At 42.7% G+C, this 22,927-nt stretch overlaps 2 protein-coding genes across 8 annotated transcripts in view; one reads left to right on the top strand and one right to left on the bottom strand.

Annotated features, from left to right (window-relative positions):
• Positions 1–22,927, bottom strand: part of PGAM1 (phosphoglycerate mutase 1) — a 1,080,404-nt gene that overhangs the window by 146,498 nt on the left and 910,979 nt on the right. The window lies entirely within an intron of this gene.
• ARHGAP19 (Rho GTPase activating protein 19) overlaps positions 1–22,927 on the top strand; it is an 80,456-nt gene that overhangs the window by 7,678 nt on the left and 49,851 nt on the right. Inside the window, exon 1 of one of the 7 annotated variants that reach the window (XM_050802894.1) lies at positions 14,590–14,856. The exons of 4 other annotated variants lie outside the window; for them this stretch is intronic. In XM_050802894.1, the coding sequence (XP_050658851.1) occupies positions 14,828–14,856 (29 nt within the window). In that variant the 5' untranslated portion in view covers positions 14,590–14,827. Of the gene's footprint in view, positions 1–14,589; positions 14,857–22,927 lie in introns of those variants that run through there. 2 more of the 7 variants (XM_050802897.1, XM_050802900.1) reach the window with 2 other exon arrangements.

Below are 22,927 nucleotides of genomic sequence, written 5' to 3'. Positions count from 1 at the left end.
AGGCCGAGGCGGGCAGATCACCTGAGGTCAGGAGTTTAAGACCAGCCTGGCCAGCATGGTGAAACCCTGTCTCTACTAAAAATACAAAAAATTACCTGGGCGCAGTGGCATGCACCTGTAATCCCAGCTACTTGGGAGGCTGAGGCAGGAGAATTGCTTGAACCTGGGAGGTGGAGGTTGTGGTGAACTGAGATCACACCATTGCACTCCAGCCTGGGCAACAGAGCGAGACTCAGTCTCACAGGAAAAAAAAAAAAAAAAAGTATAAAAAAAATACTTTTTTTTTTCTTTCTTTTTTGTTAAGAGTGTATAGTTTGGCTGAGAGTGGTGGCTCACACCTGTAATCCTGTCACTTTGGGAAGCTGAGGTGGTAGGATCATTTGAGCCCAGGAGTTTGAGACCAGCCTGGGCAACCTAGCAAGACATTGTCTCTACTAAAAATAAAAAAAATTAGCCAGGCATGGTGGCATACGCCTGTGGTCTCAGCTACTAGGGAGGCTGAGGCAGGAGGATTGCTTGAGCCTGGGAGGTCGAGGATGCAGTGAGCCGTGATTATGCCACCACTCTAGCATGGGCAACTGCGCAAGACTGCCTCAAAAAAACCCCAGTATATACTTTTTCCCCTCTTTCCCCGCTATGAAATAAACTTCCATAATATTTACTACAGAAGGCTAGAAAAATACGTAGAAAGAAACCGGAGGCTGGGCTCAGTGTCTCACGCCTGTAATCCCAGCACTTTGGGAGGCCAAGGTGCGGGGGATCACTTGAGGTCAGTAGTTCGAGACCAGCCTGGCCAACACGGTGAAACCCTGTCTCTACTAAAAAGACAAAAATTTAGCTGGGCGTGGTGTCGCATGTCTGTAATCCCAGCTACTCAAGAGGCTGAGGCAGGAGAATCGCTTGAACCTGGGAGGCGGACTTGGCAGTGAGCCGAGATTGCACCGCTGTACTCTAGCTTGGGCAACAGAGTGAGACTGTCTCAAAAACAAAAAACAAAAAATACAAATAAAAATAAGAGAAAAAAGCCAGGTGTGGTGGTGTGCACCTGTAGTCCCAGGTACTGGGGAGGCTGAAGTGGGAGGATTGCTTGAACCCAGGAGCTTGAGGCTGCAGTGAGCTATGATGACACCACTGTGCTCCAGCCTGGGTGCCAGAGTGAGACCCTGTCTCTGAAAAAAAAAAAAAAAGGAAAAAGTAAAATATGTAGAAAAAAAGTAAATAAGCCACTCCAATTTACCAGATAGATACAACCATTATTAACATTGAGATAGTTTTTGTTTTTTGTTTTTTTTTTGAATAGAGATGAAGTTTCACTATGTTGCCCAGGCTGGTCTTTTTTTTTTTTTTTTTTTTTTTTTTTGAGACGGAGTCTCGCTCTGTCGCCCAGGCTGGAGTGCAGTGGCCGCATCTCAGCTCACTGCAAGCTCCGCCTCCCGGGTTGACGCCATTCTCCTGCCTCAGCCTCCCGAGTAGCTGGGACTACAGGCGCCCGCCACCTCACCCGGCTAGTTTTTTGTATTTTTTTAGTAGAGACGGGGTTTCACCGTATTTAGCCAGGCTGGTCTCGATCTCCTGACCTTGTGATCCGCCCGTCTCGGCCTCCCAAAGTGCTGGGATTACAGGCTTGAGCCACCGCGCCCGGCCCAGGCTGGTCTTAAACTCTTGGGCTCATGCCATCCTCCCACCTTGGCACCCCAAAGTGCTAAGATTACAGGTGTGAGCCACCACGTTTGGTTCCTTCTGAGTCTTAAACTTTGTCTGTTATCTAAAATGTGACCTATCCAAGACCTGATTTCTATATCTTGGTTTCACAATTTCCTCCCAATAAGTGCATCATTTCCGGTTGGAAACAGTATAGCAAAAGAGTGATTGAAATACAAGTATTTTCTTTCTTTCTTTTTTTTCTTTTTTGAGAGTGAGTCTTGCTCTGTTGCCCAGGCGGAAGTATGGTGGCATGATCTCAGCTCACTGCAACCTCCCAGGTTCAAGCAATTCTCCCAAGTAGCTGGGACTACAGGCACTCGCCACCATGCCGGCTAATTTTTGTATTTTTAGTAGAGACGGGGTTTCACTATGTTGGCCAGGTTGGTCTCGAACTCCTGACCTCAGGCAATCCACCCACCTCAGCCTCCCAAAGTGTTGAGATTACAGGCGTGAGCCACCGCGCCTGGCTGGAATACAATTATTTTCTTTTTTAGTCCTCACTGCAGCCCCATGAGGAATTATTATACTTAGTTTAGAGATGAGGAAACCGAGACTGAGAACGGTTAAGAAGTGGCAGACTCAGAATCAAAGCCGATTGTCTGCCCCAAAGCCTGCGAGGTATCCGGTGAACCACACTGCCTCCCGAAGATGCCCTCTGGTCACCTTCAGTGAACACTTTCACCTACACTTTTACTAACCATCTTTTAGGATGGGTTGTTTCCACAGATGCTGGAGTCTATTTATTTTGTGCTGATGTTTTGCTACTATTACCTGATATAAACCAAGTTCAACTAGGTCATAGAAACTACATAGTAATAGCTGGGTGCGGTGGCTCACGCCTGTAATCCCAGTACTTTGGGATGCTGAGGTAGGCGGATTGCCTGAGATCAGGAGTTCGAGACCAGACTGGCCAATATGGTAAAACCCCGTCTCTACTAAAAATACAAAAATTAGCCAGGCATGGTGGCAGGCACCTGTAATCTCAGCTACTCGGGAGCCTGAGGCAGGAGAATCACTTGAACCCGGGAGGCAGAGATTGCAGTGAGCCAAGATCGCACCATTGCACTCCAGCCTGGGTGACAAGAGTGAGACTCTGTCTCAAAAAAAAAAAAAAAAAAAAAAAAAAAAAAGAGAAAGGAAACTACATAGTAATTTAAACAGAGAATGTTTAATAGGTTATTAACTATAACTGAGGATTCGAGTAACGAGGGATTGGCTAGTAAGAAGTAAAGAGATCTCTAAAAAATATAGAAATAGATACAGGAATCGGCTGAGATAGAATGTACAAGGAAGAGGTTCCCTAGGGCAGAGTTCCAGACCTTGCTGGAGATGGCATGGCCATGGTTGACTGAATGGCAGAGACATTGCTCTGAAGGGGAAGATACAGAAGGGAGGGCTCAGATTCATACTGGGACAAACAGACTTACACATTCATATTTGTTAGGATTCTTTCAGTTATATGTGATAGAAACTAAAACTAGCTTAAGCAAAAAGAGACTCTAAAATTGGCTCAAGAAACTGAAAAGCCCAGGGGATAAATCAAGTATGGTTTAATCTGTATGGAAAATCTCAAATCTCAGTGTCACTAGATATCTACCTCTTTACTGTCTTAGATCTGGTTTCCTCTGTTTTTGCTTCCTAAGAAGGCAAATTCTGTATAAAAAGTGGCAGTAATGGACCACCAACGGTGTCAGTCTTACATCCCACCAACTTAGCGATTTTAGGATTTCACTAGAGTCTTGGAGTTGAGACTTTTTGTCCTGGTTTGACTTGCGGGCCTTTGCCTGGATTCGTGAAGGGAATAAAATGTTTCAGTTGGTTAAGCTTGGGTGACATGCTCACAGCCAGTGACCACCAGATTGCATAGATTTGAAAGATGGGGAGAAGATTTTTTTTCTTTTTTTTTTTTTGAGACGGAGTCTCGCTTTGTCACCCAGGCTGGAGTGCAGTGGCGCGATCTTGGCTCACTGTAACTCTACCTCCCAGGTTCACGTCATTCTCCTGCCTTAGCCTCCCGAGTTGCTGGGACTGGAGGCGGGTGCCACCATGCCCGGCTAATTTTTTGTATTTTTAGTAGAGACGGGGTTTCACCGCGTTAGCCAGGATGGTCTCCATCTCCTGACCTTGTAATCCGCCCCCCTCGGCCTCCCAAAGTGCTGGGATTACAGGTGTGAGCCACTGCGCCTGGCTGAGAAGTTTATTGCTTAAAAGAAAATGGGGGTGCTGTTACCAGAGGAAGGGGAAAATAGATATTGGGAAGGCAAAAGCAGCAGATGTCCACTGTGCTGTCTCTGTAACTCCCCGTGTACCTCTCTTTAAATTTATGTTTTGAAAAGGGTCGGCCACTAATGTGTGGTGAAAACACTTTATGTTTCTTTTTTTTTTTTTTTTTTGTTTTTTGTTTTTTTTTTGTTTTGAGACAGAGTCTCGCTCTGTCGCCGGGGCTAGAGTGCAGTGGCCGGATCTCAGCTCACTGCAAGCTCCGCCTCCCGGGTTCACGCCATTCTCCTGCCTCAGCCTCCCGAGTAGCTGGGACTACAGGCGCCCACCACCGCGCCCGGCTAATTTTTTGTATTTTTTAGTAGAGACGGGGTTTCACCGTGTTAACCAGGATGGTCTCGATCTCCTGACCTCGTGATCCGCCCGTCTCGGCCTCCCAAAGTGCTGGGATTACAGGCTTGAGCCACCGCGCCCGGCCCACTTTATGTTTCTTAATAAAAGCCCGAGAAACCAAAAAGCACCTTAAGTATTAGCTATCATTTTTCCCCCACTGTCTAAATCCTACTCGTCTTTTAAGATCTAGCTCACATCTCTTGTATATGGGTGAAAGAGTCTCTCCTGAATTCTTAGAGCCTTTATTGTCTGTATCATGTGTTTGGCTATTAATGATCTTGTATCTTCTTTTGTGTTGTGGTCTTCAGCTACTATTTGAAATCGTGTAGCACTTAGTGAATTTTCAATTCCTGGAGGCCAGAGACTTACCTTAATTTTTGTCCCTATACCTTACAATACCTTAAAGTTACAAAGGAATCAGTAGATCATGATTGGATTGATTTTAAATGACACATGAGTGACTAATTTCTTTTTTTTTTTTTTTTTTTTTTTTTTTTTTTGAGTCGGAGTCTAGCTCTGTCGCCCAGGCTGGAGTGCAGTGGCCAGATCTCAGCTCACTGCAAGCTCTGCCTCCCGGGTTTACGCCATTCTCCTGGCTCAGCCTCCCGAGTAGCTGGGACTACAGGCACCCGCCACCTCACCCGGCTAGTTTTTTTTTGTATTTTTTAGTAGAGACGGGGTTTCACCGTGTTAACCAGGATGGTCTCGATCCGCTGACCTTGTGATCCGCCCGTCTCGGCCTCCCAAAGTGCTAGGATTACAGGCTTGAGCCACCGCGCCCGGCTTGAGTGACTAATTTCTTGTTTGGGTATCATATGTCTCAGAAAAGCAATTCACCTTCCTATGCTAGTTGGTGAAAAGATTTATGGTTAAGTTTGTGGAATATTGAATACTTCTGGCTGACTAAAAGTATAGAAAGTCTTTTCTTTGTTGATACAGGGTGTCGCTCTATTATTACTCAGGCTGGAGTGGCAGAGGCAAGAACACACCTCGCTGCAGCCTTGACCTCCTGGACTCAGGTGATCCTCCCACCTCAGCCTCCTGAGTAGTTGGGACCAGAGACTCAAGCAATCATGCCTGGCTAATTTAAAAACATTTTCTTTCTTTCTTTTTTTTTTTTTTTTGTAGAGACAGAGTCTCGTCATGTCACCTAGACTGGTCTTGAACTCCTAGGCTCAAGTGATCCTGCCACCTTGTTCCTCACAAGGTGTTGGAATTATAGGCATGAGCCACTGTGCCTGGCCAGAAACTTTTTTTATTTTTATTTTTTTGAGACAGAGTCTCGCTCTGTCACCCAGGCTGGAGTGCAGTGGCGTGATCTTGGCTGACTGCAAACTCTGCCTCCCCGGTTCATGCCATTCTCCTGCCTCAGCCTCCTGAGTAGCTGGCACTACAGGCGCCTGCCACCAGGCCTGGCTAATTTTTTGTAATTTTTTTTTTTTTTTTTTTTAGTAGAGACTGGGTTTCAGCGTGTTAGCCAGGATGGTCTCGATCTGCTGACCTCATGATCCGCCCGCCTCGGCCTTCCAATGTGCTGGGATTACAGGCGTGAGCCACTGCACCCGGCCGCTAGAAACTCTTAAGAATTTTCAATTTGTGAGCTTCTGTAGATATGAACAAGTCATATGCCAGAACAAAAACCATTAGCTGTCTCTTGGATAGTATGTGTCACTCTGGACTTTGGAACAAATGAATATAGAATTAGTCTTTTAGGACCTAATCTGATCATACATAGAAGTACTTCTAGTTATAAGTGCCTGAGACTCATGGCACTTAAAAGTCTGCCCACCTCGGGCTCCCAAAGTGCTGGGATTATAGATGTGAACCGCTGTGCCAGATGTTACTTTCTTTTTTTCTTTTTTTTTTAGAGAGTCTCACTCTGTTGCCCAGGCTGGAATGCAGTGGCGCGATCTCATCTCACTGCAAGCTCCACCTCCCGGGTTCACGCCATTCTCCTGCCTGAGCCTTCCAAGTAGCTGGGACTACAGGCGCCTGCCACCACGCTCTGCTAATTTTTTTTTGTATTTTTAGTAGAGACAGGGTTTCACCATGTAATCCAGGATGGTCTTGAACTCCTGACCTTGTGATCCACCCACCTCGGCCTCCCAAAGTGCTGAGATTACAGGTGTGAGCCCCCGTGCCCTGCCAGATGTTACTTTCTTTTTTTTTTTTTTTTTTTTTTTTTTGAGACGGAGTCTTGCTCTGTAGCCTGGGCTGGAGTGCAGTGGCCGGATCTCAGCTCACTGCAAGCTCCGCCTCCCGGGTTTGCGCCACTCTCCTGCCTCAGCCTCCTGAGTAGCTGGGACTACAGGCGCCCGCCACCTCGCCCGGCTAGTTTTTTGTATTTTTAGTAGAGACGGGGTTTCACCGTGTTAGCCAGGATGGTCTCGATCTCCTGACCTTGTGATCCGCCCGTCTCGGCCTCCCAAAGTGCTGGGATTACAGGCTTGAGCCACCGCGCCCGGCCAAGATGTTACTTTCTTAATACAAATAACTTTCTTCCCATTGTACACTAGTGTGAGGGAGGAAAATTAAGGAAGGTGTCAGCAACAGAATTAATGCTTATTCATATGACACCCAAAAAGATAAAAATTACCAAGCAAATAAATAAGTCAATACATTGGCATTATTGATACTCATCATTCTTGACTGAGAATATTACATTGTCATTCCATTGGGCAGAATCTTAGATTAGGATTCCAAAAATGTTTAGGTTAAGAAGGTAGGCAATCAAGAGTTTTTTCATCTCAGAATAGTTTGCCAATTTAATTTTGGTTAAGTTGTATTATTAGTTTGAAATCTGGGCTAGGCATGGTGGCTCATGCCTGTGGTCCCAGCACTTTGGGAGGCCGAGGTGGGAGGATCACTTAGGCCCAGGAATTTGAGACCTGGGCAACATAGAAAGACTTGTGTCTACAAATAGTAAAAAAAATTAGCCAGGTGTTGGTGGTGCAAGTCTGTGGTGCCAGCTACTTGAGAGGCTGATGTGGGGGAATTGCTTGAGCTCAGGCAGTTGAGGCTACAGTGAGTCATGATTGTGCCATTGTGCTCTAGCCTGGGCAACAAGGGGAGACCCAGTCTCAAAAAAAAGAAAACTAAAATAAAACACACACACACACACACACACACACACACAAGCAAGCAAGAAAGAAATTTGTTCAGGTTGAGATCAAATATAGGGGCCAAATATATTTTCAGACTTTTGGAGTCTAAATTAGAGATAATTTTGTAGTTTATACTACAAAACATTGCACAGCTATTCTTAAGGGCAGACCTTAGGGTATAAATATTTCAAAAATTTTATCTAAGAAATTGGATATCGTTCCCTGAATTGTGGTACTACTTATTAATGTTGAACTGTCTCTGATATTAAAAAGCACCACCAGCTTGGGCATATAGGGCCTGTTTAGTTTTCTCTTCTCTCTTTATGTACAACTTTCATGATACTGCCTTAAATTTGATATGTAGAAAGAGGGAAGAATACAGTCTTTTCTTTGATAGTTGTATTTCTTATCTAACAGCTTTCCAACAAAGTGACACAGTTAAAGCCATGTTTCAGAGCCTTTTAGAGTTGAAAAAGCAGTAAGAGAGAGTGAATACTTCTCTCAGGATGGTAAATCAGATTTAGACAACTTTAAATATAGCTCGTATTTTGATAAATCTTGCCAAGGTTGTGGTTCTTGGAAAACAAATCAAGTTAGGCAATTCACCAGGGAGGAAACATTTAGTTTTGTGGGTATGCAGTTTTGGTATAGTCAGCCAAAAGATACATCTGCAGGATGCAGTTGTTTTTTTTTTTTTTTAAACTGCCTTGAATTTTGCAGATTCATGGCTTCAACATGCCTTAGAAGCACTTGCATTTCATTTTTCTGTAATTGATTTTTCAGCTGTGGATTGTTTCCAGTCCTTTCACTGAGCATATCACCTTACATGTAGGGTTCCATCTAGTGGTAAAAGTGGTAATTGTAGACTATAAGTAGGTTATACAAATTATTATTTTTTTAGTATTACTAGATTGATAGATTTATGCCGCTTTGACATGATAGGGCACAGTCCACCTGATTGATACTCATTTGGCACACTCTTCTCAATTCTGTTCACTAAATTATATCTTGAGTTAGGATGAAAATAATGCAGCTTTCAGGCTTTAAAGGGACTAAATTTAAACTGTTAAGAGTCCTGACATTGTCTGCACAAGACAGCATTTTCTGTCACTTACAGAAAGTTACGTTTGGCTTGTCAAGAAAAAAAGAAACATAATCCCAAAGCAGCAACCATTTAAAATAAAAGAAGACTGCCACAAGGATTCATGCAGAATATTTAAAATTTTCCTGTTGAACAAAATGATTTAACTGATTTTTTCTTCAGGGATGATGCTCTCAAATAGCTTATATGCATCTTTTGGAAATCGAAAGATCCTGGAATAGCGTCTTCCATGTGGGACATCTTGAAAGATAGTATTTTGGTTTCAGTGAGTTACGTGAATGAATCTCCAGTCCTTATCAGTGTGATGGGTCTGTTTACAGAGTATAAGTTTGATTCTTAGATTTGTAGAATTTATAAAGAAAGAAAACTATAGCCTGTTTACCAAAGACAAGGACAGTTCTTCCAGCAAAACTGACTGCATCAAAAGTAGACTTCTGCGCAGATTGTGAGGTTGGAGTGAAAGTGGTATTTGTTGTACCTGATGTAGTAACTGTGGTGGGAGTTGTAGAAGAGAAAGGCAGAGTTGTGGTTTTAACTTGGGATACTGGGAGTTATTATTTCCTTTAGGCTTCTGTGTTTCCCAAGATTTCCACAAAATCCATAAAAAGTCATTGTGAACTCAACATACAAAGCCTCAGCAAATCTGCTCAGATTCACTGAGTGTGAAACACTGGATCTATGTGTCACTGTGGAATTGATTGGCACCAGAGTGGCAGTTGGCACAGAACAGAAGTCTGTCCTGTTCACCACACCACAGTCTCTAACTGTTGAATTATGTGAACAGTAGCTCTCATCTTCTTTACATTCTATCTAAAAGCAGGTATTATTAACAGTGCTTTAAAACAGGAAACACAGCTGTTGCAGCCTTCATAGGTTTCTGGTGCTGGAGTGGTGACTGATGGGAAGGATGTCACTGGCACTGGGGTTATCTTGGAGTTGCGACCCATAGCAGTGGGCAGGAGAGCCCTGACATGGTGTCCTCAGCATTGGTATCCAGAGGAAAGCTGCCATGCACAACATCCTGTCAATCTCCTGCAGGCCACCTACCCCAAATTGTTCTTTTTGAGGGGTCTTACCTCTATCATTCTTTGGGATAGTTGTCCAGAGCCCTTGTTATTTCTGTATGCCTACATACCTAGCTACTAATTTTCCTGCTTCTGGCCATCTATGTAAAAACTTTTGTGATGAGGAAATTAATCTTTAGTATATACTTTGATTTTCTATAATATTTATATCAAATTGAAGTGAGATTGAAGCCAAAACTACTTGGTTTCTTTATTATTTTTTTTTTTTCGAGGCGGAGTCTCGCTCTGTCGCCCAGACTGGAGTGCTGTGTCCTGATCTCTGCTCACTGCGAGCTCCGCCTCCTGTGTTCACGCTATTCTCCTGCCTCAGCCTTCCGAGTAGCTGGGACCACAGGCGCCTGCCAGCACGCCCGGCTAATTTTTTTTATTTTTAGTAGAGACGGGGGGTTTCACTGTGTTAGCCAGAGTGGTCTCGATCTCCTGACCTTGTGATCCGCCCGCCTCGGCCTCCCAAAGTGTTGGGATTATAGGCGTGAGCCACCGTGCCCAGCCCAGAGCCACCGTGCCCAGCCCAGAGCCACTGTGCCCAGCCCAGTACTTTGTTTCTTTAAAAAAATTTGTCATGAGGCCGGGCGCGGTGGCTCAAGCCTGTAATCCCAGCACTTTGGGAGGCCGAGGCGGGTGGATCACGAGGTCAGGAGATCGAGACTATCCTGGCTAACATGGTGAAACCCCGTCTCTACTAAAAATACAAAAAACTAGCCGGGCGTGGTGGCGGGCGCCTGTAGTCTCAGCTACTTGGGAGGCTGAGGCAGGAGAATGGCGTGAACCCGGGAGGCGGAGCTTGCAGTGAGCCGAGATCACGCCACTGCACTCCAGCCTGGGAGACACAGCAAGACTCCGTCTCAAAAAAAAAAAAAAAAAAAAAAAAAAAAAAAAAAATTTGTCATGAAATGTCGATTATACATACAAGTTTATAGAATAATATAATCAATACTCTTCCCATTACCCGGCTTCAGCAAATCTTAAAATTTTGCCATATTTGCTTCAAATGCTCCCCTTTTCCCATAGCTCAATGATTTATCCACAAGAACGTTATTAGCACTTCAGGAACTCTTTTTTTTTTTTTTTTTTTTTTGAGACGGAGTCTTGCTCTGTCACCCAGGCTGGAGTGCAGTGGCCGGATCTCAGCTCACTGCAAGCTCCTCCTCTCGGGTTCACGCCATTCTCCTGCCTCAGCCTCCCGAGTAGCTGGGACTACAGGCACCCGCCACTTCGCCCGGCTAGTTTTTTGTATTTTTTAGTAGAGATGGGGTTTCACCGTGTTAGCCAGGATGGTCTCGATCTCCTGACCTCGTGATCCGCCCGTCTCGGCCTCCCAAAGTGCTGGGATTACAGGCTTGAGCCACCGCGCCCGGCCTTTTTTTTTTTTTTTTAAAGATGGGGTCTTGCTCTGCCACCCAGGCTAGAGTGCAGCGGCGCGATCTCAGCTCATTGCAACCTCCACCTCCGGGGTTCAAGCAGTTCAGCCTCAGCCTCCCGTGTAGCTGGGATTACAGGCGCCCGCCACCATGCCCGGCTAATTTTTGTATTTTTTAGTAGAGACGGGGGTTTCACCGTGTTGGCCAGGCAGGTCTCATCCGCCTGACCTCGTGATCCACCTGCTTTGGCCTTCCAAAGTGCTGGGATTACAGGCGTGAGCCACCGTGCCCGGCCTCAGGAACTCTTTCATACCTTCATGACTTCTCTTAATCACTGTCCATGAAAAGTAACCATTATCCTGAATATTATGGTAAATACATTTCTGCTTCTCTTTATAGTTTACCATTTAAGCAAATCTCTCTAAATACTAGTTTCATTTATTTTTAAAATTTGATATGTCGTCATATAGTATATAGTTGTATGTTTGTGTGTGTGTGTGTGTGTGTGTGTGGCTTCTTTTGCTTTTCATTTGTGAGATTTAGCTATGATTGTACATATAGCTAGAGCCTGTCCATTTTCATTACTATGTAATATTCCATTGCAAATAAAGCCATTAAATTAAAATTCTGCTGGACATTTTGCTTTTTTAGTTTTGGCTGTTTAGAAAATAATGTTGTGGGTTGGGTGTGGTGGCTCATGCCTGTAATCCCAGCACTTTGAGAGCTGAGGTGGGTGGATTGCTTGAGGCCAGGAGTTTGAGACCAGCCTGCTCAACATGGGAAACCCTGTCTCTACTAAAAATACAAAAATTAGCTGGGCATGCTGGCACTCACCTGTAATCCCAACTACTCAGGAGTCTGAGGCATGAGAAGCGCTTGAACCATGGAGGCAGAAGTTGCAGTGAGCCAGGATAGTGCCACTGTACTCCAGCCTGGGCGACAGAATGAGTCTCTGTCTCAAAAAAAAAAAAAAGAAAAAACAAAAACAGAAATTAATGAAATAAGCTGGGCATGGTGGCTCCTGCCTATAATCCCAGCACTTTGGGAGGCTAAGGTGGGTGGATCACCTGAGGTCAGGAGTTCGAGACCAGCCTGGCCAACATGGTGAAACCCTGTCTCTACTAAAAATACAAAAATTAGCTGGGTATGCTGGTGTGTGCCTTTAATTCCAGCTACTGGGGAGGCTGATGCAGGAGAATTGCTTGAACTTGGGAGGTGGAGGTTGCAGTGAGCCAAGATTGTGCCATTGCACTCTGGCCTAGAAGACAGAGCAAGACTCCATCTCAAAGGAAGAAAAAAAAAAAAGAAACTAATGAAATAAACAGTAAACATATACAATAGAGAGGTTCAACAAAGCTAGAAGTTGGAACCTTGACAAAACTAATTACATTGAAAAACAAATTTTTTTTTTTTTTTTTTTGAGACGGAGTCTCGCTCTGTTGCCCAGGCTGGAGTGCAGTGGCCGGATCGCAGTTCACTGCAAGCTCGGCCTCCCGGGTTTACACCATTCTCCTGCCTCAGCCTCCCAAGTAGCTGGGACTACAGGCGTCTGCCACCTCGCCCGGCTAGTTTTTTGTATTTTTTAGTAGAGACGGGGTTTCACCGTGTTAGCCAGGATGGTCTCTATCTCCTGACCTCGTGATCCGCCCGTCTTCGCCTCCCAAAGTGCTGGGATTACAGGCTTGAGCCACTGCGCCCGGCTGAAAAACAAATTACCAGTATCAGGAACAAAGAGGAGGACATTACTATGGAACCTAGAGATATTAAAAAAGATAAGAGGATATTATATACAAATTTATACCAATAAAGTTTGAAGGTTTATGTGAAATAGACAAATTCCTTGAAATGTACAACTTAACAAAATTAACACAAGAAGTAAAGGAAAATGTGAGTAGTCCCATAACACAAAATAAGTGGAATGTGTAATGAAAAACTTTTTCACAGAGAAAATTCTAGGTTCAGATGGCTTAATCAGCCAATTCTGTCACATATTTAAAGAAGAAATAACACTAATCTCACATAAATTTTTTCAGAAAATAGAAAAATAAGACATTGGCCGGGCGCGGTGGCTCATGCCTGTGGGAGGCCGGGCAGGCAGATTGCCTGAGCTCAGGAGTTCGAGACCAGCCTGGGCAACACCATGAAATCCTGTCTTTACCAAAATACAAAAAAATTAGATGGGCGAGGCGGCATGTGCCCTGTAGTCCCAGCTACTCAGGAGACTGAGGCAGGAGAATTGCTTGAACCTGGGAGGCGGAGGTTGCAGTGAGTGAGCTGAGATCGTGCCACTGCACTCCAGTTCAGGCGACAGAGTGAGACTCTGTCTGAAAAAAAAAAGTACCAAAAAAAAAAAAAAGACATATTTCCCACCTGAGTGTATAAGGCTAGAACAACCTTGATATAAAACCTAATGAAGACATTATAAGAAAGGGAAATTTAAGACTAATCACACTTATGAATGAATGGGAAATTTAAACTATTAGCAAACCAAATTCAGCAACATATAAAAATGATAATACAGCATAACAAAGTTGAGTTAGTTGAGAAATGCAAGGTTGGTTTGACAATAGAAAATCAGTATTATTTACCATAAAGGAAAAAATTATATGATCATCAATAGATGCACAAAAAATTTTCGATAAGTATTTGATAAAATTAAACACCAATACACAATTTTAAATAAATAAGTAAATATATAAATAAATATACATATCTCCTCTGGAAGGCAGAGGCTGCAGTGAGCCGAGATTGTGCCACTGCACTCCAGCCTGGATGACAAGAGTGAGACTCTGTCTTAAAAAAAAAAAATAAATAACATAGCAGACTGAGAATAAAAATATACCACCTGAATCTGATTTTGCTAAGTGATGAGTAAGGAAAGGTACTATTTTTAAATTTACTTTATTCTGATAACTTGTGAAGTTGAGATTCTTTTTATGTTTATTAGTCTTAGGTCCCCTCTTCTCTGCATTACTGATCATGTCATTTGACTAATTTTCTGTTGAGTCAAGTGTCTTTTCCTTATTAATTTTTAGGATTACTGATTCATTCTGAACACTGATCCTTGGTTATATGCATGGCAAACATCTTTTTTTCAATCTGTGGCTTATCTTGCATTTTATTATTACTTTTAGAGTTTTAGATTTATTTATTTATTTATTTATTATGAATGGAGAGTATGTTCACATGAATATAAAATCCAGAAAATACAAAAGAGCATACAGTGAAAAGTTTCTCTCCCACTCTTCTTCCCCTTTTATCCATTTCTCTTTAGAGGCATTGTGACTTCATTTTTAAGAAATTTAGTGTGTAGTATCATTTGTTATACAGAAAAATTTAATGTAGTTAAATTTATGATTCTTTCTTTGGGGATTGTGCTTTTTATGTCTTGTTTAAGAAACCCTTCCTCTGTTGCATTAATTTATTCTATAGTGTTTTTTACTGCTTTTAAATTTGGCTTTTCATATTTAGATCTTTATTTTGTTTGGAATTTATTTTTTGTCTGTAACGTGAAGTAGGGATCACCCCTCCCCCATATTGTAAAACTATCTGTTCTATGCTTTTACATTTGTAACTGTTTCATCTAGTATAACTGAAGCGGTGATGGGAGTCTCCTTTTGAGCTTCATCTATGCATTGGCAAATACAGTTAATTAACTGGTCTAGTTTTTTATCTCTATTTCTGTATTTGCAGATGAGTGCTCAGAGTCCTAAGTACTGCCTTTCAGGCCTCATAATGTGCCCTTGTATCCTCTAACATGTCTGGAATGTGTGTAGGCTGTGCTGGGGCAGGGAAAGGAGAGTTTCTTTGTCACAACAAACAAGGGGAAAGCTTTTTTCCTGTCTCTTCGATTTACCAATGCCTCATCAGAAGCTTTCAGCACTTATGTAAGAAATATATTTATTTTCTTGAACTTTAGTATATTTAGTTTGTTTTGCAATATCATAGAGTGGAAGGTTGTTTTTGCTTAAATACAGTAGTTTTTTCTTTAGTCCTATAAATTTCTTAAGTTCTTAAACATGTTTCTTGATAATTTTAGCTTTATATTGTGGTATTGTGTATTCTTTGGAAAGGGATTAGTGGGCTTTGTGATATGGGGTAACTTTAAGAAAAATAACCCGCTATAACTCTTTTCCATCTTTCACCTTCCATTTGATTTCTCTTTTAACTATTTCCATCTCTTAGATATTGTTTTGCCAGATGGTCCACATAGAAAAATTGAGGAAGTAGGGGAAAAGAAAAGAACTAGCTTAAAGAAATTAAAGTGTGACATAATGAGAGAATGAACATGGGAAGAAAGGGGAGAAAAAACAGAAGGGAAGAGAAACTGAGATTGTTTACGTGTTACTTATGTGTTACGAGTTCCAAGGTATCTTTTTTTCTTATGTTCCTTATAAATAGCTAGGAGCAGTCTTGAACCTGTTTATTCTTCTCCCTGTTTGTGCTGTTTAGGAGGGAGGAGTTTTGGGGGTGATGGCCAAGTAGGAAGAATTCTGTTGAAAAACTATACATGTTGCTTTTAGTTTCTTTCTCACTTGTGTACAATATTTGATCCAGTTTAGTGCTGGAAGGGTCAACTGTGTTGAAAGTGTTAGAATCTTGAGTTTTGCTCTGAACATTAATAAAAGTCTGAAAGTTTTATGTATGTATGTATGTGTTTCTGTTTCAGGAATATAATGGTTGCTATTAATACACATTTTTATGTTAATGCTAATTTGATCTGAATCAGTTATTCAGAATTAAAAGTGATGTGAATTCCAGAAAATGATTAGTTTAGACTCAATAAATTATAAGACTCTTTTTGGTGCTACACATTTTATGATTTTTATGGTCTTCCTGGTAGGGGAGTGATTTCTCATTGGCAGTGATTATAAACAATAGTCCTATATTGACCCTTGCTTCTTGACTGAAATAAGCTGATGTTAAAAAAGAGGCTCTTGTCAATGATTTAAGAGGGAAGTTGCTTCTAATTTTATTTGGCTTTTATCATTGGCATTTGAACAGGAAAAATAACTAGTGTGTAAAAAGGTTGAGGAGACAAGCATTTTAAATTCTATTTTTTTTAGTTACTTTTTGGCTTGAGGACACACATTCCTAGTTTTTAATTTTTGTTATTTCTCATAATACATTATCATTTCAGAGAAAAGAAGGAATCTCCTAGCCACCAACTGAAGATGTGGACTGTTAATTAAATCATGTAATAATTTTTCAAGGAAATAGAGATGAACTTTGAAGTCTACCTACGCCTTGTTTTCACTATACTGTTATTATTAATTATCCATGTAGTATTGACAATGTCCTTTGTAGATTAGTTACATTTAGTATTTAGAAGTGCCGTCATTTTTCCTGGAATAGTGCTTTGGTACCTAGGGTATAATGGACCACTTATAAGTTGTGATTGCTTTTACTGTGGGTATGTTTGTATGAGTCAGGTGAATTTCAGTTCTGCCTGATTGAGATATGATAACTTGTCCTTTCTAGCTTGCGTTATGTCCATTTGTTGGTTATATAATAGATGACTGTTTATATAATAAGGATTAGAACAAGCCATTAGACTTTATTGTTAATGGATACAAACTATATGTCTTCTGTAAGAGTTTCAAGGAAACAATTCTTAAATATAACAACATATTAGAAGTAAAAAGGGAATGATATGCTTTGGCTATGTCCCCACACAAATCCCATCTTGAATTCTAGCTCCCATAATCCCCATGTGTTGTAGGAAGAACCCAGTGGGAGGTAATTGAATCATGGGGGCGGGTTTTTCCTGTGCTGTTCTCTTGATAGTGAGTAAGTCTCACAAGAGCTGATGTTTTTATAAAGGGCAGTTCCCCTGCACACGCTCTCTTGACTGCTGCCACGTAAGATATGCCTTTGTTCCCCCTTCGCTTTCCACCATGATTGTGAGGCCTCCCCAGCCATGTGGAACTATGAGTCCATTAAACCTGTCTTTCCTTTATAAATTACTGAGTCTCTGGTATGTCTTTATTAACAGCATGAGAACAGACTAATACAGTAAATTGGTACCAGTAGAGTTGGGTACTACTGTAAGGATACCTGAAAATGTGGAAGCGACTTTTAAACTGAGTAACAGGCAGAGGTTGGAACAGTTTAGAGGACTCAGAAGACAGGGAAATGTGGGGAAGTTTGGAACTTCCTAGAGACTTGTTGAATAGCTTTGACCAAAATGCTGATAGTGATATGGACAGTGAAGTCCAGACTGAGGTGGTCTCAGATGGAGATGAGGAACTTGTTGGGAACTTATATAAAGGTCACTCTTGGCCGGGCGCGGTGGCTCAAGCCTGTAATCCCAGCACTTTGGGAGGCCGAGACGGGCGGATCACGAGGTCAGGAGATCGAGGCCATCCTGGCTGACACGGTGAAACCCCGTCTCTACTTTAAAAAATACAAAAAACTAGCCGGGCGAGGTGGCGGCGCCTGTAGTCCCAGCTACTCGGGAGGCTGAGGCAGGAGAATGGCGTGAACCCGGGAGGTGGAGCTTGCAGTGAGCTGAGATCCGGCCACTGCACTCCAGACTGGGCGGCAGAGCGAGACTCCGTCTCAAAAAAAATAAAAAAAATAAAAAAAAAAAAAAAAGGTCACTCTTGCTAGGAGGAGCCAAATCCTAATTTCCAAGACAATGGGGAAAATGTCTCCAGTGCATGTCAGAGACCTTTGTAGCAGCCCCTCCCATCACAGGCCTGGAAGCCTACGAGGAAAAATGATGCTGTGGGTGGGCCCAGGGCCTTGCTGCTTTGTGCAGTCCCTGGACTTGGTGCCCTGGGTCCCAGCTATGGCTAAAAGGGGCCAGTGTACAGCTCAGGACATTGCTTCAGAGGGCACAGGCCCCAAGCCTTGGCAGTTTACATGTGGTTTTGGGCCTGCGGGTGCACAGAAGTCAAGAATTGAGGTTTGGGAACCTCAGCCTGGATTTCAGAGGATGTGTGGAAATGCCTCAATGTCGAGGCAAAGATGTGCTGCAGGGATGGAGCCCTCATGGAGAACCTCTGCTAGAGCAGTTCAGAAGAAGGGAAATGTGGAATGGGAGCCCCCATACAAAGTCACCACTGGGGCACTGCCTAGTGGAGTTGTGAGAAGAGGGCTACCATCCTCCAGACCCCAGAACTGTAGATCCACTGATAGCTTGCATTGTGCGTCTGGAAAAGCTGCAAACACTCAATGCCAGCCTGTGAAAGCAACTGGGAGTGGGGATGTACCCAGGAAAGCCACAGGGGCAGAGCTGCCCAAGACCATGAGAACCCACCTCTTGCATTAGTGTGACCTGGATGTGAGACGTGGAGTCAAAGGAGATTATTTCAGAGCTGTAAGATTTAATTACTGCCCTGTTAGATTTCAGACTTGCATAGGGCCTGTAGCCCTTTGTTTTGGCCAATTTCTCCCATTTGGAATGGGTGTATTTACCCAATGCCTGTACCCTCATTGTACCTAGGAAGTAACTAACTTGCTTTTGATTTTACAGGCTCATAGGCAGAAGGGACTTGTCTCAGATGAGACTTTGGACTATGGACTTTCGAGTTAATGATGAAATGAGTTAAGACTTTGGGGGACTGTTGGGGAGGCATAATTGGTTTTGAAATGTGAGGACATGAGATTTGGGAGGGGCTGGGGTGGAATTATATGGTTTGGTTGTGTCCCCACCCAAATCTCATTTTGAATTATAGCTCTCATAATCCCCACATGTCATGAGAGGAACTCAGTTGAAGGTAATTGAATCATGGGGTGGTTTTTCCCCACGTGAATAAGTCTCATGAGATCCGATGGTTTTATAAAGGGCGGTTACCCTGCACACACACTCTTACCTGCTGCTGCTGAGACCAGTTCGTCTGGGGAGACCCTAACCCAGCAGCGCTAGAGGAATTAAAGACACACACACAGAAATATAGGGGTTTGAAGTGGGAAATCAGGGGTCTCACAGCCTTCAGAGCTGAGAGCCCTGAACAGAGATTTACCCATGTATTTATTAACAGCAAGCCAATGATGAGCCTTGTTTTTATAGATTATAGATGAAGTAAGAGTATTCTTTATGGGAAACAAAGGGATGGGCCGAAATAAAGGGATGGGTTTGGCTAGTTAACTGCAGCAGGAGCATGTCCTTAAGGCACAGATCGTTCATGCTATTGTTTGTGGTTTTAAGAACGCCTTTAAGTGGTTTTCCACCCTGGGTGGGCCAAGGATTCCTTGCCCTCATTCCGGTAAACCCACAATCTTCCATCATGGGCGTCATGGCCATCATGAATATGTCACGGTGCTGCAGAGATTTTGTTTATGGCCAGTTTTGGGACCAGATTTTGGGGGGCCTGTTCTCAACCTGTTCCCCTTCTTTGATTTGCAAAGCGATAAAAGCAAAGGCAGCTTTGTCACGGTGAGCTACTTCTCACAGGAGTCAGAATCCACATCTGCAGACTATACAAAGACAAACAACATAGATTAAAAGCACAATCATCATTGAAATCACAGAGCTTCCAAGTGTTTTTATCCTTTTTAATGGGTTATTAGCTGCTAATCTGTCTACAACTCCTTCAAGCACTCAAGTTCCTGGCATTAAGGTCAGGTGTACCTGGGATGTTTTGAATATTTGTTATTTTAATTTTGCAATATCCAAAGACAAGTTTGTAGAGTGTCATTCTAGATGCTTTTTTATTCTTTCCTAAATTTTGATCTTATTAAGAGCATTTAATAGTTTCCACAAATCCTTATGTTAAGCTCCTAGAGCGGGCCATATCATTTGAGGTTGAGGTGCCACTATATTGCCATGGTTCCAGATAATAGGAACTTTTCTGTACTTCTTATCATTTCTACCATCTGACCATTTTGTTCAGATCATCTTAACATAGTGTGACCATGGCATGCAGACTGAGAGGTGCAATTCAAGCCAAACATCCCCTTAGGGGACCAATCAATAACGATTCCATAGGAATCGTTGTGCAGCACCGCTGCCTGTTCTGCAATGCAATCTTCCTAAACAAGTACGTTCATTATTTCTGGCCAGGTTCTATTTTGTTTACAAATAGGTTTTTGAGGGCAATATGCCTCAATTATAGGAGCAGATTTATTATGGTAAATACTGAGATCAGCAAGCATGCGTAACTGTGTCATAGAGTGATTACATGCAGGCATTATTACCAGCCAAGATTGATAAATATGCCCAATAAGTGTAATTGTTCTCTGTGTCAGCCCTTGTTGAAGGAATACTCACGGCAATGGTGATCACTGCTATCATAGCTACCATTAAATTACTCATTGTGACTGGGTCTTTTACTTTCCTCAGGTTTTCTTCTGCCATCTGCGACAGCTTCTTGATCTGTCCCCGGGTGGGTGGCTGTGTTCAACGGGTGTTGCTCGTGACAGTTGGGGTCCTCCTCAGTATCAGCCTCAACATGGCTGCAGCCAGGGGGTCCTTGGGATCCTCCCGGAATCTCTTCCTTGGCATCTGGCTCATGATAAGGTTTCAGGTGTCTTGATGGTATCCAAATCAGCTATTGATTCGGTGGTCCTGGAGAGACACAAGCATAACCTCTACTCCAAGTTATTATTTTACTTTTCCCAACTTTTTGTTATCAGATCTCCCCACCAAACCAATTGTTCTGCTTCTGTCTTTGCAACTGGTTTCTGTAGATGCTGTTCAGCTGCTGATAACATCCGGCCTTTTGGCAGGCTCAAAAAATTTAAAGTTAATAATGCTAGATTCAGTTGCATCTGTGGGGTTCCATATTCTCTTTCTCCCCCTTTTTTGTTTTTGTCATCAGTTTTGTATCTGTATGAAATAGTAACTGAGCATTTTTAATTAACTGTGTGGAATGAACCACGTATGAAGAGTCAGAAATCACATTAATAGGCATATTAAAAGCAGTCAATACCTCAATTACAGCTACAAGCTCTGCTTTTTGAGCTGAAGTATAGGGTGTCTGGAAAACTTTACTTTTTGAGCCAGAATAAGAAGCTTTACCATTACTAGACCCATCTGTGAAACAATGAAAACGCTTAGTAGGCTGCAGGTTGTTTACCACAGGAATTGTAATTTTTTTTGGAATTATAGCAGGAGAAGGCAATACTGGCTGTAATGCTCCCGTAGGTTGTATAACTGAATTGATGGCTCTTAAGTCAGTTAATATTCTCCATTTACCTGATTTTTTTCTTAATTACGAAAACTGGAGAATTCCAAGGGGAAAATGTTGGAGCTATGTGTCCATTTTCTAATTGTTCAGTAACTAATTTCTCTAAAGCTTCCAGTTTCTCTTTACTTAGTGGCCATTGTTCTATCCAAATTGGCTTATCTGTTAACCATTTTAAAGGTGTAAGTTCTGGAGGCTTAACAATGGCTGCCATCAAAAATGATATCCTAATATTTGGCAGGAACTTTGTCTTTCCACTTGAAGCAGTTCTTTCAAACCTTGCAAATTTTTTTCTAGTCCCATACCAGGGACATACCCCATTTCATGCATTGTATGTTGACTTTGAGGGCTATATAATTGTTCTGGAATTAGAACTTGTGTTCCCCGTTGTTGTAATAAATCTCTTCCCCATAAATTTATAGGTACAGAAATTATAATTGGTTGAATAGTCCCAGGTTGTCCATAGGGACCCTCACAATGCAAAATATAACACTTTGATATACTTCAGGGGCTTTACCAACTCCAGCTATGTCAAATTGAGTGGGTTGAATTGGCCATGTGGACGACCAGTGCTGTAGAGAAATGACTGAAATGTTGACTCCTGTATCTACCAAACCTTTAAATTTCTTTCCCTGAATAGTTATTTCACAGGTAGGGCATTTATTAGTAACTTGATTTACCCAGTAAGCTGCTTTGCCTTGCTTATTTGTGCTTCCAAATCTTCTTGTTCGTTTAATTTCACTTTTTCCCATTCCCACATACGGCACAGTCAGGAGCTGTGCTATGTGCTATCCTGGCTCTGCTATGCGCTATCATGGCCCTGCTATGTGCTATCCTGGCTCTGCTTTCCAGGGAACAGAAGTAGATACAACAATTTGAATTTCCCATTGTAATCTGAATCAGTGACTCCTATATGTATTTGTACCACTTTTAAACTTAAACTAGACCTTCCAAAAAGTATTCCTGTTGTCCCTGCTGGCAAGGGGGGACCTTTCGTGGCAGTTCCCCAGGCAGAAGACTCACAGCTTTTGTGCAGCATAAATCTACTGCGGCACTATTGGCTGTGGCGGGGGACAGACATTGTATGGGGGGTGAGGGAATGGCCTGAGCTGGAAATGCCTCGGTTTAGAATGGGGCCTGGGATGGGCCCTTCATGGCGTTTCCTGAAATTGGGTTCCTTCCTTTTTTTTTTTTTTTTTTTTTGAGACGGAGTCTTGCTCCTCACCCAGGCTGGAGTGCAGTGGTGTGCAGTGGTGCGATCTCTGCTCACTGCAAGCTCCGCCTCCTGGGTTCATGCCATTCTCCTGCCTCAGCCTCCCAAGTAGCTGGGACTACAGGCGCCCGCCACCACGCCCAGCTAATTTTTTGTATTTTTAGTAGAGACGGGGTTTCACCATGTTAGCCAGGATGGTCTCGATCTCCTGACCTCGTGATCTGCTTGTCTCGGCCTCCCAAAGTTCTGAGATTACAGATGTGAACCACTGTGCCTGGCCTAGGGTTCCCTTCTTTATCAAACTTAGAGTGACACCAGTTAGCCCAGTGTTTTCCTTTTTTACATTTTGGACATATTTCAGTCTCAGCAGTGTTCTTTTTTCCCCGATCGGGTGACCTGACTTGCTGATTTTTTCTACATTCTTTTTTAGTATGACCATGCTTCCCACAGTTAAAACAAGCTCCAGGAAACAGAGTATTTCCTTTATCCACTCTCAGTCTTACCATTGCCTGTGCCAACAAAGTAGCTTTATGCAGATTACCTCCGATACCATCACAGGCCTTGATATAATCAACTAAATGTGCTTTCCCTCTGATAGGTCGCAGAGCAGCC

This window comes from Macaca thibetana, chromosome 9 (genome assembly GCF_024542745.1).
Source record: "Macaca thibetana thibetana isolate TM-01 chromosome 9, ASM2454274v1, whole genome shotgun sequence".
Lineage (NCBI taxonomy): Eukaryota > Metazoa > Chordata > Mammalia > Primates > Cercopithecidae > Macaca > Macaca thibetana.
Note: the sequence above shows the minus strand (reverse complement) of the source record. Positions and strands in the feature narration are given on the sequence as shown.